Genomic DNA, 16,545 nt, shown 5'->3' with positions numbered 1-16,545 from the left:
TAAATGTTAACTAGATACATATATCAGCTATAACTCCCTAAAATGAAAGGAATTATGCTAAATTGGTTTAGGATATACTTAAAGCTATTTAGTTCCTTTGTAATACATATTGGTTAAGTTGTATTTCCAAATAGGCACATTTTAGAAGCCATTTCATGTTGCTCTTTCAGAACGTTTCTAAAACGCTGGTGTTGTAACTTGACCTGCAACAGGCCACAACCATTCATTAATGGTGAAATTACATGAAGCACTGAGCTTTTGACAATTTGCTGCTGCTTCAGTACAGAAGTCTTATTCTCCCCCTGCTCATCCCTCCTCTCACACCCCTGCATACCTACGTGCTCTACCTATCACTGCATCTGCTCCAAAGCAGGTCATATTCTCTGCTGAGCCAATTCAGCTCTGTTGTAAAGCAAAAAAGTAGGTAATTTTCCACATAATTTGTGAGTCAAATCTGTTCATGACTCCATCATAAGAATGAAACCTGTTCCTAGAAAATTTAAGATAAATTTCAGTGATAAAAGGAGAAAGATTAAGTACAAACAAATTGGCATGGGAAGTTCTTATTTCATCTTTTTTAATGACAGGATAAGAAATGGAATAACTAAAAAATAGCATCACTTTATCATGACATTCTTAGCTTTCCTCGTGTTTAAATCAAGAAAAAAATACGGAAAAGGCTGTGATTTATATTTACCAAACTGCCTATTTGGGTGCAATTTTAAGAAATGAAGACTTTGACTGCGATCTCTCTCGTATCTCTTCAATTTTTATTTTATTTTTCTCAAAAGGTCACAATTAGAATTTGGGTGAGTTTTGCCCAAATTGTGCCAAAATTCTAGATATGGCTATCGCCTATACTCCTGCAATGGTGAGTCCCAGTAAGAGATACATTCTGGCTGTACAATATTGTTAATCCAGAAACCTGATAGCTGCAAAATTACCACAAAGTAACATCAGAAAATATACACACTGGAAATAAAGATCATATGGCAAATGTAAGTAGAAGAATAAGCCAACAACCTGGAAAACAAAATTAAAACTGCAAAAACAGGAAAACCAGTATTTTTTCTCTAAGAATCACTATTTTATGACCTTCCAGAAAAAGATTATTTTTCTAAATTAACGAAAAGATGTGATTTACTTATAGTGGGAAGGAAACCATTCTACCCACGACTGAAATCTCCTAATTGCCTAAAAAACAACAGTCAAGAGACCAAAGTTACCAACCGAACAGAGCAAATCTAAAATGCAATTAGTTGCAAAAATGAAACTGCAGTCTCCCTCAACTACTATATAACAAAATTTTTATTCCTGGAATGCAACAGAGAAACAATCAAGCTACCTTAGATATATTGAGCTTATAAATATTTCATCCTCCTGATTTACTTAACTTTGCCATCGAGAACATAGCCATGACCTTAGAGAACATTAAAAGAAAAAATCCCACAAAAGTATACACTTCCCTCTTGGGCTAAATGACTTGGATTTTTTTTTTCTTTCTTAGAACTAAGAAATAAAGTCTGTTCTTAGGAACAGACTAAAGAGTACACAAAAACGCTTGTAATTCATTCAAGCACAGTAGAAATCTCAAATCCCTTACTAGTATAACACAATAAACCTACAGAAGCAATGCTCTAAACAATCTGCAGGTAAGTCCCTGCATATTCCCCCAGAACAGAAAAAATATATGCACTTTAATACTGTCTGCCCTTTCTTCTGTAGCTGCCAGGAGTCAAATACTTGACATCAGTTTGAATAAACAAATAAAATACAGGTGGCCTGGCATAGAAACAATTCTGGAAGAGGTTCCCATTCCTCAAGACGAGAAGCAGCACTATTTCAACAAATCATAACATAACACGTAAGGCCTGCAGAATGAAAGTCAGCCTGCTTGCATCCCTATCTCTAATCTGTCTGTCACAGGCAAAAGTTTACCTCACAAGAATTAGGTTTTCCCTTCCTCTACAGTGGTTAACCTTATTTATACTAATCCAGTGACTAAATGATATTCCTTCAACTCTTCAAAGCTTATATTATCCCTCTCAGTAGTACCCAAAGCTGAAGACAGAAGTTGGGGAGGTTTTTTTTCAGATCACAAAAGAAGGCTGACACTGAAGGCTAATCACTATCCCTAAATCACTCCTAACAAGTAAGGTGTTTGGAGACAGCTCCAGAATTTAAATGCAAGTCAGCCACCTGTTCTGGTCCATTTACAAGACTACAGGAGACGTGACTCCTCTGAAACCCAGTTACAGTACAGAAAGACTCCAACTGCCAAGAGAACCCCTGATTTCTGCTGTACCTAATTTAGAAATTACATACTGGAATTATATAAAATACATACAATCTGAAATTATATTTGAAGCACAAACACAATAAGAATAGAAGCTAAGACCTTTGAGTAAAAATATTCATGCTATTCTATTACTGCAGAAACTGATCATTTTACTATGTTCTAACAATGTTTTAACTGACATACAAAGCAACTGGACAAAAAAATTAACTGTAATTGTAGTTTAGGTTGAGGTCCACTCTCCAGACCTTACTCTCCATGCAATTAATTTGTTGCTTCCAAAAAAAACATCCTTCATACTCTATTTCCATTATCAAATGTGGTTGAAATCAAACGAGTTACGCAGAAACTGACAGGGGGTGGATGGCAAATGGAAGACAACATAGATTTAAAGACAACTTAACCCCTTAGAAAAATCAGACTGAAAACAGTAATTGACATTTTACAACAAAGTTTTCAAGTTATTAAATACATTTAATTAAAAGAGCTTAAAATACTATATTGCTTAATATTTGAAGCACTAAGGAGATAAGAACACAGATCATCTTTTCAAATTGTTACCTCAACAATATCTGAGTTGGTTCTGCTTTCATGGGGCTCGTTGTATTCTGTGTATTTAAGTAGAACTTTGTCCATATCAGTGCTCGCATACTGAAAGAGTTTGTTAGAGCTGTTAAAAATGATGAGTGCTATTTCACAGTCACAGAGTACACTCAACTCATATGCCTTCTTCATTAATCCAAACTTCCTCTTTGTAAAGGTGACCTAGAGAAGAAAGAATAATTATTATTTTTTTCCAGATAACAAAATTATAAAGGACTATAATCAAGTATATAACTACCAAGAAGAGTCAAAGTTTGTAGGATCCTCTACCTTTATTTCCTTCTGTTTAACCAACATTAGCTCCAAGTATTAAAATATTTTCTTCTGTGATGATTAGAGATAGTCTCTATCAGCTTTAGTTACTCACAACCTTAATTCTTTTAAGGTATTTTCAGTCACTTGGGACAGGATGGAACAATCATTGTCCTATTAGAACCGCTGGGGAAAAATAAGCCCATTACAGATGATCACAAAGGAGCATTTGCCAAACAGGGAAACTGGAGAGGTATTTCATTATAAAAATTGCCATCATTCATGGAAGAAAGTTTTAAAATTTAGTCCTTTCACAAGATTTCAGTTACTTAAGGATATAAGAGTGTCAACATATTTGACGTCAAGTCAAATCAATGAAACCTGCTTTATGGATTTCTGTAGTTTATAAGGCATTTTTGGAAGATGGATGGGAAAATATTGTGTATAGACACCTTAACACATTTTTTTTTCCAGAGATTATAATCTTATACATATTACTTCATTACTACCCATAACACAAAATGCATACCATCCTTCTCAGTACATAACAAGTCTCACAAAGGGATGCAGACAGATATGCTAACAAATGCGTACAGCATGCAGACAACAACTCAATTATTAAAACAGTGTTCACATTCTTTGCACTTGCCCCATATACACTGGGAAAGGTACTGCAGACCTGAGGTTCCTCTCCAGCTATAAAACACAATCCAAGTCCATCAAAAAAAAAAAAAAAAAGTTTTACAAATGCTTTCTCTCCCCCCAAAGAACACTCTGTACACAGGATTTTGAAAACCTGGGCTGTTAACACCTAGCCACAGTACAAATGGAGGTAATAAACGCAGGACCTGGACAGATGAGAATATGGATCAGTTCTGTTTGTATCAGTACACTTTCAGGATGGATAGGAAGTGAGAGTGCCTTGTGTTCGACAGCAAGTCAACTCATGTCTGCTTGGCAAAGTTCCAGGCCATTTCCCATCACTTCCCTTCTATCCTCTACTTATGCTCCACTTACTATACCGTCAGTACTCTGCAGTATCCACTTTTTGTTCTTGTCTGGTAATACGGCATAATACTGAACAGATTACTTGACTGTCAGTTTCAAACTTCCCTTGTTTCTAAAATAAGCTCAATTCTCCCAGGGAACAATGAAGTTTAATGTTTGAAAGCATGCGATTATGATTCTGCACACTTTTAACCACGTAAAGACAGACATCATAACATATACAATGAAAACACATGTAAAACACGGCTTCCAGGACAAATAAATTCCTAGTGCAAGGAAGAGACCGAGTCTAAAAATAAGCCAAGTTACCATATGAGAAATGTGTGTGATCGTTGCCAAAGCAGTACTGTGGACTAGGACAAGCACAAGCAAAGAAAGAAGAATCATTTGTTTATACTCATTTAAAACCACAGATTTCATTTTTAAGAAGCCTTCTTGGTTATTTCAATTTACACTAAGAACAGCAAGGAGAATTCTCAGTTGTCTTGTACCTTTCGTATGAATAAAATTAAATACCTGTTAAAATGATGATTTAACATTTATATTGGGCTTCCTTATAACATCCATATCATTCTAGAAAAATAATTTTCAACAGAGAAGGTTCTTTTTGTTTGTTTGTTTTCCCTCAATTTCTATGGCGTACATTTAGGAAAAAAATCATTTGAAATATGCTTACTATATGCAAGTAACTGGATGCCAATTCACTAAATCCTAAAAGCATACCTGGTACATACTGTACAGAGATTTTAAGTTCGTAGCAAAACTTAGGGTTCCTTGGTTTGAGGGAAGGGCAAGCCATTACCTTAAGGGGTGCACTACTAAAGCACTAAAACCAGGCAGAAAAAACTCCCAGGGATTCTGTTGATCTGGTCTTGACCTCATTCTGAAGAAGCTAGTTTGAAATTTCAAAGTAAGTTTCAGGCAATGATCTAGTTCTGCCCACTTCTAAAAAATCAGTGCAAATTATGAAAAAGCAACCTTCTCTTATTTCAGCTCTTCCACTGACAATCAAATTAATCCAATCGCTGAACAATGCAAGACAGTAAGAGCCAAAAAAGGTTCCTTTAAACATCTCTGTAGTTCCATGGAAGGAAGTTGAACAGACTAGATTTTTTTCCCATGAATGCAGTCAGATATATTACAACCCCAGTTCCACCTAAGTTCCTGTGCAGTGTTTCTGACAAAGAAACTTCTTGAAGATCACTAATCACAGAGCCTTGCATGAGACCTGAATCGTGTATTCAGATGAATATTTGCAGTAACATTTTTATTCAATCTTTTGGAAAGAAGCTCTATTAAGACACAAAACTCTTTCGGAAACAATTTTATGTCAGAGCGCTCTAACACAAATTCCAACTATGGCAAGCAGATCCTCTTTAGCTACTTATTGTTGAACAATTACAATACATCACTGAGACAAGATGCCAAAAATCCAGCAGGATGGACCGTAGTGCATCTTCTGTCAGTATTCTGTTTTCAGTTAACAATTCAGCATGTTGACCAAGTACAAATGTAAGCTTGACTGGGTTATATTTCTCACAAATGTACGTGGAAATTCTGCTAACCACATATAATACAAACAAGCAGCTTTTTAAAGAAAAACTTTTTAAAACCAATCTTTTTTAAGTCTCCTAGCAGTTCTGCCACTTTCCACATATTTTTTCAGAAAACTTGGGATTTATTTAGTCTGCCTTGGACGAGACACTAAGAATTACATTTTTTGATTCCTCTTTTTGGAGGAGGTTTTTGGTTTTTTACTTCTTTTTTTTTTTTTTTTTTTTTTTAAGACAGTTGTTCTTCTTCTGACACTGCAATTACAAGACACTTTTAGAGATTATTACCTGAGCAGGTGCAGGTATAGACAGGTACATTTATGTTTATTTTTTGTCAGAAAAAAGGCACCATAAACAAGATGTGTATGTACTATATTACTTTGAGAAGTCAGCAAGTGAAAAGACCGAAAGCTTAGTTCCACTGAGGACCTGTATGATCCTGCAAAAGGCAACTTCACCTCTCTACTGATTCATTATTTTTCTCATCTCGTAAGGCTACTTGCTTTGTGCTTGTCCAGTGCTTAAAAACCCCACTCCCACTGGAGTCCAGGCCTAACTTAGTGCACATAGCTTGTTATGAACTCAATTCTCACTTAAAAACTTACAAAGCAGCCTATTAGCTTCTTTCCTTCTCCTGCGATTTAGTGTGCAAATCCATTCTGGACCACACTAAGAACACAAACTGTGCATCACTGCAAGCCAATGGCTTCCTCAGTACTCTTCTGTTTTGGTTAGCAAAAAAGGGCAGAGGAAGAAGACAGTAAAGGCAGCAAGACTGAGCTCCTTTGGTATCTAATTTACTGTACTTTATTCTCTTCAGCTTAATGAACATAAATGCCCTGCAGCTCACTCAAGCAGATAAGACTTCTTAATTAATAATACAATGACAGTCTCATGGCAATTGTAATCCCCCGGAGTAATAGTCTACATAAATTGTTTTGAGCTAACACACAATCCCATCAGAAATAGGATGCTTCTGATATAACATTAGCTTTTCTTCCCACAAGTTACACAAACTCGCTATACAAGCAAAGATCTATCACATTTTATTTGCATTTCCAAACAAAAACCACACTAAACAGCAAGACAGGACATCACTCATATATTCATGCATGACCTACTAACCAACTACGCATGCCGTAGAAAAACTGACAGAACACAACTGAACCATGCTCTGTAGTCGGCAAAATAAACCCTAAATATCCTCCTTATCTAGATCAACAAAAAAAAATCTTAAAAGTAAATTAATACACCAGTGGTGTTAAAGGGCACCATCAACACCTCTACAACATTAACTCCACTGACAAAAGCTATGATATGGAGATCCTAAAAAAAGGAACAAAGCCACTGAAGTCAGGATACAGTATAACGATATTTCTTATTTCAAACCTAACAAAGTTGTCCAACTTCCTCCAACCAAGTTAAAGGGGAGTGGGAGGAGCAATCGATTCCTACCTCTTCAATTCGCCTGAAGTTCTAGAGCAAGATCTAAAAGAAGTTATAATTCATCTGCTTTTACTACTTGTACTTCAGACATTTATCTACATCAAACACGCAGTCACTGTGTGATTAAAGCTGTTCAAACACAATACCTGGCTTTCTCCCAAACTCCAATAATACTTTTCTTGCTATATATAGCCTTCTCAGAGTGTACACTGCTTTAAAGTGATACAGGGAGAAAAACAATCCCTATTTCGCAAAACAATGGGCTCTGAGCTAATGCAGCAGCAACAAGACAGCCTCATGGAACTCCGTCACTACCCTCAACATCAGTCATTATCTTTCTAAAGAGATAAACAACATCAAGTTTGTGCTCGGCAGAAGTTAAAAAAAAAAACAAAGCAAATACTATGAAGGGAATAGAGAACAGCCATCGCTTCATTGCTATATGTTCATGTTTTGTAAGAACCTTGAATACCGAGTGCAGTTCTGGGTTGCTTTGCCTTCAAAAAAAGAACACAGCAGTACTCAAGAAGGTTCATGGACAAGAAGCAAGATTGATCGAGGTGTGGAATACGTGGAATAAATTCGGTACAAAAAACAAGCCTGGGTTCTTCAGCCTCAAAAAAAAGTTAGCTGAAGAGAAAATAAGACAATATGGGAGAAGTCCACAAAATAACAAGCAAGATGGACAGACTGGATAGGAACTGATTCCTGCCTCCTTCATAACGAGCTAAAAAACTAGCAGAAGCTTAACTAAATAACTTTTTTTCTTGAAACAACAGGTAACAAACCTATAGGAAGTCTGAGCAAAAGGTCTTATAAATGCTGCAACTTTATAAGGGCTCAAAGCATGACTGAACAAGTCCCCTGGGGAGGGGGGGGCAAGGGGGTGGAAATCCATTAATGGTTACTAAATATACGGAAACCACATCCAGCTCAGGAAGTCACTGAGCTAAGAATAGTTAGAAGTTGGAAGAGGATTACAGAGCAGTGTGACATGTGCACCTCTATCCTACACTTCACTGGTTATTTGCTTCTGACCATCACAGCAGAAAATATACTGGACTAGCTGGTTTTTAGTCTGATTCACGACGACTTTTCTTGAAGATCCTAAGTCATTCCTACGTTATTTTTCCTTAAAAATTGTAGCTTCCAAATACCCCACACTACACATTTCAGCATTAATTAAATTTTTGCCTAGTATATCACAAAGCAATTTGCAAAGTAACAGGAAACACTACTTTGGTGAGTAGACATCAACTTTTGGTGCTTTTAAAGTTGACAGGATGCATCTTTATTAGGGCAAGAGCAACCAAGTAACCAGCCTTCCCTAGGCCATTCTTAAAACAATCCACTTTCGAGTACTCTTCTCTTTTGACAGACATTTTTTGAAGACAGTTGTAGTGAACAGCTCTTGAAGGAATATAATTCAATGCTTTTAAATGGATGCATGCTAACAAAATCCATTACTATACTATACCCACTGAAGGGGAAGGTATTCACCACCACCTCTTCACTAGCACTGTAATATTCACTATAGACTACCACCGCAGATCACTGTCCACAGATCTGTCAAACAGCTCTATCAAACATGCTGCAGAAAATACTTTTACTATGTTCTTTCTGAATTTCTCATCCTGTCTCTTCATTACCATGTGGTCCTGGTAGCTATCAGATCAAATAAGGTGTCTGTTTCAACAGATCTTGTCTACAGTCCTCCAATCTACTGGAATGACAGAGTAAGGCACCATTTAAATAGGAACAGTTGTAACAGTTATACAGTGATTTTGATTTAAAGCAGTAATTGATATTACTTAAACAACAATTTTCCCTACAAATGCAGTATAAACATAGAGACATATTTCTTATTTGTGTTCTGGTAATGCCATCTGTAGACACAGATGAAGACAAAACTCAGCTTTAGAAGGGTGAGTTAAGGGAATGAAGGTACTTAAGTCTCCATTCACTTTTTGGATTACTGATGCAGACTTCTTGTTTCTCACCTGTCTGTTCCGTTCATCCATTATTCTCGTGATCTGTATTTTCTTTCTCCCCATTTTCAACCTCTTCTTTTCTTCACTTCACAATCCAGAAATATACTAATCCAGGAAATTTCACTCTTCGGTATTCTAACACATGATATGGTTTTCTTTTACTTTGTCTTCAGCTTGAGAAACGGTTCCTATTTCTTCTTATAAACCCCTAAAAATAAAATTGAAAAAAATTAATGATCCTCCTTCAGTAATTTTTAAGTAAAACACTTGCATAGTCACAAAACATATGCACACAAAATAATTTCAGTGATTAAATGAGTATTTTCATTACTAAAATATACTACACACTTTGTTCAAATTGAATTCCAGCTATTGTTTTTTTTGTTTGTTTGTGCTGAATTACTTCAAAAGTGGACAGCAATCTTATCCCTTTTCAACCGATGCTTAGAAACCAACAACTGTCAGAGGGGGCAGTGCTTACCTCACTAAGCTTTAAGCATCCAGTTATCTTAGGTTTCAAAAATTGACCCAGAAAGTTTTAGTGAACTCCATCCATTATTTTAGGAAGCCTTATGTTGTAGGGGACAAAAGAGGGAATACTTTTACTTAAAAGGATGAAGACCATAGAAAATATCCTCAACAGAGAGAATTTCTCATCTACCAAGATACCAAGGAATAATCAAGAAATTCACAGTTACTCTCTACAATAACCTCTAAGTTTCACATTTGCCAATAAATCAATTACCAGTCCAGCATTTGCTTAAATTTGGTAAATTGTAAGATATATGAAGCTGCATGCAAACTTGAAAAGCCACAGTGCCTTCATAATGTGTTTATCTAGTAATTATGCAAACTAACTTGTCAGACGCTGAACATTAAAAATATTACATGCATCTTCTGTTTAAAAAAAAAAAAAAAAAAACCTACCACCACCACCAAAAACCTTTTAAGCCATATTTCAGACAGTGTTTGAATTGTAGGATAACATTAATTCAACAAAATAGGAGAAAATGTCTAAATAAATAGCCTCTGGAACACTGACTGTATACTAAAATTCATATTCAGACATGAAACATGTACAACTTACTCTATTACCACCTATTACTCATTAAAACAAAAGGGGTAAAAACAGCCACAACATTAGTTTATAACCTCTCTCATTTGCCAACCCAGAATGTCACTGGAAATCAAGCGCTGCATATTTTAATATGGGTGTCACCCCGCAGATCCTTGAGGCCATGTGTAGAAAGTGGTACAACCACATCACCGTCAGACAGTTAATAGGCAGAGACAGCAAGAGGCGATTAGTCACAGGCTACACTTCACAATGCATTCAATTTACACTGAGCAAACAACCATGCCATTCTGATGCAGCTTGGGGAAAGAAAAAAGGGGGGGGGGGGAGAAAGAAGAAGTGGAGGAACATCACAAAATGAAGGGATGTCATTTTATATTTACCTGATATCAACAAAGGACTGCTTTGGTAAAAATATAAAATGCCCAACACTATTTAGAAATACTAGTCAATGGAATTTAAGACCAAAGGAACACAGACTGTGTGATGTTCACTGGTCAAAAGTATATGAGCTAGATGTTATTTATACTTCAAAACACTTGAAAAGCATGCAGTGCTGCATTCCTTGTTTTTTCTTCGAGCAAAAAAAAAAACCTTCCAAGGAGCTAGTAAAAAGTATTAATAGCTAGTTAAGGCCAGATGAGCCAGCCTCTACACAACCAAAAGCACACAGCAAGTATTTTACATGGAAAACAACAGCTGGCATATAAATTTCTACTTTTTTTTGGTGAAAAAACACCAAGAACATCCAGCAAACTATTAAGTTTCAATTCATGTAACATGCAGACTTCAGTCAGCTGCCTCATTCTCTTAAAAAAATCACCTCATGTTATGATCACGTTAAATTTAGTCATGCAAAAATCTGGTTGCATTCCTTGGACGTGGCTTATCCAAGGGTCTCTGTGGGCAGCTATTAAAAATTCTATTTTCTTCGTCATGTGCAGCTTCATTTTCTAATTTACCATATATTATTGAAGTAGTTTTCTGAGTACAAAATTATCAGATTCCTGCCTCTGCTTTGTGCAACTGCTCACCATCAGAAGCACTCTTACGAACAGCCACCACATGACAGACCAGAGATCCACCTGGTCCAGCATTTTATCTGTGGCTATTAGCAAAGAGCACTAGGATGAAAAAGGAGAGACAGAAATCATGTAAGCACGTATCACTTAGAAGCAATATTTACAATGCGTTTTCTCCAGATATTCAGTGATTTTTAAATAAAGAACTTCTGGAGTCATACATGAAATCTTGAATTCAAAGCTCTTCATCCAATTTACTTCCACTTTTGAAACTGTGGAAACTTTTCGCATCCTGTAGTGAGGAGCTCCACAGCTTAGTTATGCATCAGAATAAAAGAGACATCCTTTTATTTACGCCTGATCCTGCTTGTTAGAGTTGATACCAACAGATCTTGAATAACACGAGGCAATGAACCATCTGTTGTCTTCACCCATCATGTCAGTTCTCATTTTGATGCCTATCCTCTATCTGCCTTTGGTTACCTTTCTCCAAACTCAAGAAAACCACTCCAATCAATCGAAAGCCGCTCTCTGCCTAGCTATGCTGTTCGTCTCTCCACCCTTTCCAGTGTCGCTCTTTCTGCAACACAATGACCAGCAGCGTACACAGTACACACGGTAAGAGGTCTACAAAAATTTAAGATCATTTACCATAAATTTGTACAGAGGCATAAGAATATTTTATGTTCTACTACACGGACCTTAGACAGAGACCTACATAAATACGCCAGTTCTCGAACTTTTCCTGAGGAACTCTGGAAAGCAAAGCAGTGCTCCAGAACACAATTGGAAAACCCTGATGTGGGACCACTCACTCCCTTCCTACAGACCTGCCTCATCTACTCACATCTTCCACCTTCTGCAGCAGGTGTTCAAAACCAAGTCTCTGCAGTGAATAAAAGAACAGGCTCATGGGGGAAACAAGGTAGAGGAGAGAAATATGGTGTGAAATTATATGATCTGTACACTTCAGGAGACAAATTAGGAGACAAACATTTTCTGTCAGCTAAAGGAAGAACCAATAGTAAGGAAATGCCGTTATCTGCTCCAGAAACTATCACAGGAAAGAAACAGGCAAACCGACAGCCATTTTCACCACCATTTTGTTATAATTCTGGGTGCTATTTCAGGTCCTCTAAAATCAGTACGCTCTATCAGGCACAAACACATCAATCCATTGCCCATTTACCGCCTCTGCTTCACCCTATTCACTAAGCACAAGGCTTCCTCTTGTTCCAGGTCCGCTACCTTCCTCAACCTCCTGCACCCTCTCGCTTGGCCAGTCCCCCACCCATTTGCACACCCATCCCATCTCCATCAGCCAGGGACGCCTCTCCTCCCTCCCCACCAGTCGCTGTGGACACCAGAAAGGTGGCTTGGAAGAACATTTGCCAAAGGCAACCCAGCTCCCTTTCAGTCTGGTCACACACAAGGCGATTTTCAAAGCTAAGGGTTGAAATAGAGGCTCGGCATGTACTTTGGGAAGAACTATCTTGCTACTAACTGCAGAATCAGGGTAAATCATGCAGTAAAAAGCCATTTTTCGTGCATGTTCGGAAGATCCAAACGAAGTTACCACCAATGACAAATGCACTCCGCACTTCCCAGGGGAGCAATGAGTTTTCCTTTTCCTAATCCTTGATCACGTCACAGTTGCAGTTTTATTTTCCTTCCTGCTCAGCAGCAGAACTCCTAAGAGACAGTGTCCGCTGTACGGTTACATCAAAAATGTACATAGCAAAGTTCTCAGTTTGCTGTCTGTCATGGCTCTATTGCAAACATTCCTAGGTAAAATTCTTAAGTCACAACGCCTTCTCATGTAGACCATCACCAAACTTTTGCTCAAATAAAGGACGTTAGTAAGCATATGAAGATGAATGCAAATTTATTTCCGAATGTAAACATGAAACTCACGTTAAATAACCTAGCCAAAGGTAAGGTTCTACTTCCCTAAGTGACAGAAACAACTGACAACCACCAAAGCTTTACATCTGCCTTCATGGGCACACAGAAGCAATTCTTTTTTCCTTTGGGGTGGTGGTGGTAACAATTTCAAGCATCTGTTAAACAAAAAAGTGGAACTAAGGGGAGAAAAAGAAGAGGAAAAAATTATGTGCTTCGTGATAAGCTTCAAACAGAAAATAATGTCAGCTCGCAATAATAGTCAGAAAAATGAGGTTAGTAGCTGTCTAAGTAAAAGCCTCTATTATTCTATAAAAGTACTATTTACTCCAAATTTTCTGGATTGGATTGATTCTTTTTCCACACACTAACTACTGAAAGACATCAGAAACATATGCAGAGATATACCATATACCTTCATAACTGCATATTTTGAGCAACTCAGATCAGTTAGTTTATTCTCAAGATCGCTTACAGTTTCACAAATAGCGGAAGATATACAACTTTAAAGCAAGGAAACGATATTTGACCTACTTTAAAAGATCCTTTCAAGGGTTCAGTGGAAACAAATTATATCGGTCTTGAAGCCTTCTGGCAGCACAGGTTAGGAAAAAACTGTGTCAGAAGTATAATCCTTCCATTTATTTTCCCTGTATTTCCCTCTGCTTCTCTTTGGTTTGTTGGAACTTCCATTTCCCCATCATGGTTACAGGTTGCGTTTGACAGTAACCACATCAGCACAGCTCGTTCACTGCAATGCATGCAAAGAAATGCGTGTCATCGTGTCAGATCATCTGCGTGTTAACTCTCAAAAACCAGAGCTGCGTGGATCTGTATAGATGCATCTTACAGCGATGAGCCTTGCCTGGGGCTTACTGAATAGCAGAGTAATTCTGGCCAGATCACAGTTAACAAGTGTTTCCAGTCTCAGAAGAGCCAGGGCCAGATACTTCTATAGATTTGGCTCCTTTACCTCTAAGCAGGAGCTGATGGGCATAGCCTGACAGACTGCACAACCAACCCAAGGCTGAACAGCCCCTTCACTCGTAATTCAAAGTAATACTTCGCACGTGTGACAACGGCATGACCAGAATATAAATACTGAGATGGAGATGAGGCTCATCACCAGCTCCTGACTGGTTTACATCCGCAAAGCAGATATCATAGTGTATCTCGTTTTTCTGTAATACCTAGAAACATGTAAGTGTCCTCCTTCCACACCCTATAGCTCCAGGTAGCAATAGCTAGAGGAAATGAAGAGTCAGAGAATGCCTTCACCGAAAGAATTCATCAAAAGGTTAATGGAGTGTATGGAGCTGGGTCAAGCATCAGACCAACTTACAAAATATATTCACTTGGATTTGGATCTGTGCTGAAACGTGCTGAGAGCCAGGGGGTGTTACCACAGCACTCTAGATGCTCAGCCAGCCCTGCTCCAAAATTCACTGCTACCACTTGGAAGTCACATTTTAAAATTAAGATTTCAACCACAGGGACTCCAGCTACCTACGTTTTCATTTAATAAAGATGAAGCTCACATTCTCACTGGGGTTTTTGCAGAGGTGTGCAAAAACAGTGACCAAAATATTTTCTACAACCGTAGTTCTATAGCTTTGCATCATTCACTGTTATAAAGAATTTAAAATGTGTAGAACAATAGCAGGGTCTACCCCTTTAAAACAAGACTATGTTGCCATTTGACCTCCTACTTCTTGCCATACTGCAATATTAGGAAAAAAAATACTTTCTTCCATCCTCTGTTTTAGTCATTCTTCTACATCCAAGTAGAGCCATATGGTCAATTGGACTGGCCTCAGAGGGTCTTCAGCTAGCAAGGGATACACAAGCATTGTTACAAAAACAATAATCCAAGCCTTAGCCAAAATAACTTTTTTTTTTAAGTGGGACAACGTAAAAAAAACAGGAAGCTATAAACAATTCTTTACTGATATTCTTTTCATGCATGATAAAACGCTCATTTCTTTCAGCTGGGAAGAACACCACACAAGTATCCATGTCTTTCACACCAGACCATTTAAGTAAACTTCTAAGAGTGGATTTGTGGAGCTCTGCAACTAAACGCGCTCCTCAATTTCAACATTAAAAACAACAAATCTATTTTGAGCTTCTAATTTGTAAGTTACATAGCTTTTCAAATTAGGTTCTCAAGGCTTATAGAAGACCTCAGACTACTTTAAAAAAGTCTTACTGAAGAAGGGCAACTCCTGATGATGATTGACGGTCTCTTAACACAGCCTTTCCTGCCTTTCGTTTACACGCAGTTAAGTCCTGCCTAAAATGAAGTCAAATAACATCATCTTGTGAACAGAACTACAGCAATCTAAACTGCATGAAAAACCAACTGAGATTCAGATGGCTGCTTTTAAAGCATGTTTTATTACTCCTAGAACACACATTATTAAGGAGAGATTTTGCTGAGCTGAAGAAGCAAACAGATTTCAGGAACTACCAGCATCACCTATGACAGGATGCGCACTCCTAGATAACGAGAAATGTGGCATCGTCCTGAATCAAGGACAGCCAGGAATTCTGTTATTACTAGTTATTACTAGTTACTCAGAAGTAAATGGATTCACATTTCAATTAAACTCAACACCCAAATATTTTCATGTTACGTTATTATTATAAACTCTTGGCTTACTACTTCAGTCCATAAAATACATATCAGTCTATTCTCAGCATTTACACTCTCCAGATAGCTTCGTAATGGCTGTTTTCTATCTGTAAAAACAGACACCTTGACTACGGATTTTAAGTGGCATTAAAATCTATTTTCTTGTTCCCATTTCTTTAAAGCTGTTCTAATGATTTGGTGAGAATCACCTGAAAACAGATCTTCAAGAACACAGGTAATTAACTAAAGAACAACTGGTCACCAACAGTGTGGACAATCAGAGTTTTTCTTCATCTTACAATAAGACAGAATAAAGTACACAGCGTGTTCAGTCTCCAGTGACTATTTGCTAACTAGCATGCAGCTTTCTTCTGGTTTTGAAGCATCTTAACACTTTTTTCAACAATTTTTCTTCAGGCTCATTGGCACATCCTTAGGAAACAATTAAAATACATTATATACCACTAAGTTAAATCTTGGCTTTAAGAAAAAAAAAAAGCATTACCATTGGAAATTCTCTTTCCAGAAGTCTTCCTATTTCATTAGTTACCTCAGTGAGACTCGCGCTTTAATTACTGCAGTCTTGGCTTATTACTTTTTCCACCTCAACTAAAGTTTATAGATTAAAAGAATACAGATAATCTTATACGGGGTGAAAAAAACCAAGCACATATTTTGCAAAGGTACCATAGCTCACTAAGTTCTCGACAATACTTCTGTTCCACAGAAGTATTGGAATCACAGAACATCCTGAGTTGGAAG

At 37.4% G+C, this 16,545-nt stretch overlaps 1 protein-coding gene across 16 annotated transcripts in view; it reads right to left on the bottom strand.

Moving 5' to 3' along the window:
* MEF2A (myocyte enhancer factor 2A) overlaps positions 1-16,545 on the bottom strand; it is an 87,958-nt gene that overhangs the window by 44,710 nt on the left and 26,703 nt on the right. For 11 of the 16 annotated variants that reach the window (XM_035554887.2, XM_035554865.2, XM_035554888.2 and 8 more), the window contains exons 2-3: positions 9,159-9,357; positions 2,858-3,061 (exon numbers count right to left, since the gene is read on the bottom strand). In XM_035554887.2, the coding sequence (XP_035410780.1) occupies positions 2,858-3,061; positions 9,159-9,212 (258 nt within the window). In that variant the 5' untranslated portion in view covers positions 9,213-9,357. Of the gene's footprint in view, positions 1-2,857; positions 3,062-9,158; positions 9,358-9,630; positions 9,719-13,682; positions 14,977-16,545 lie in introns of those variants that run through there. The other 5 variants (XM_050712889.1, XM_035554891.2, XM_035554884.2 and 2 more) reach the window with 4 other exon arrangements.

This window comes from Cygnus atratus, chromosome 11 (assembly GCF_013377495.2).
Source record: "Cygnus atratus isolate AKBS03 ecotype Queensland, Australia chromosome 11, CAtr_DNAZoo_HiC_assembly, whole genome shotgun sequence".
NCBI classification, from domain to species: domain Eukaryota; kingdom Metazoa; phylum Chordata; class Aves; order Anseriformes; family Anatidae; genus Cygnus; species Cygnus atratus.
The sequence above is the reverse complement of the archived record's forward strand: the minus strand, read 5'-3'. Positions and strand labels throughout refer to the sequence as shown.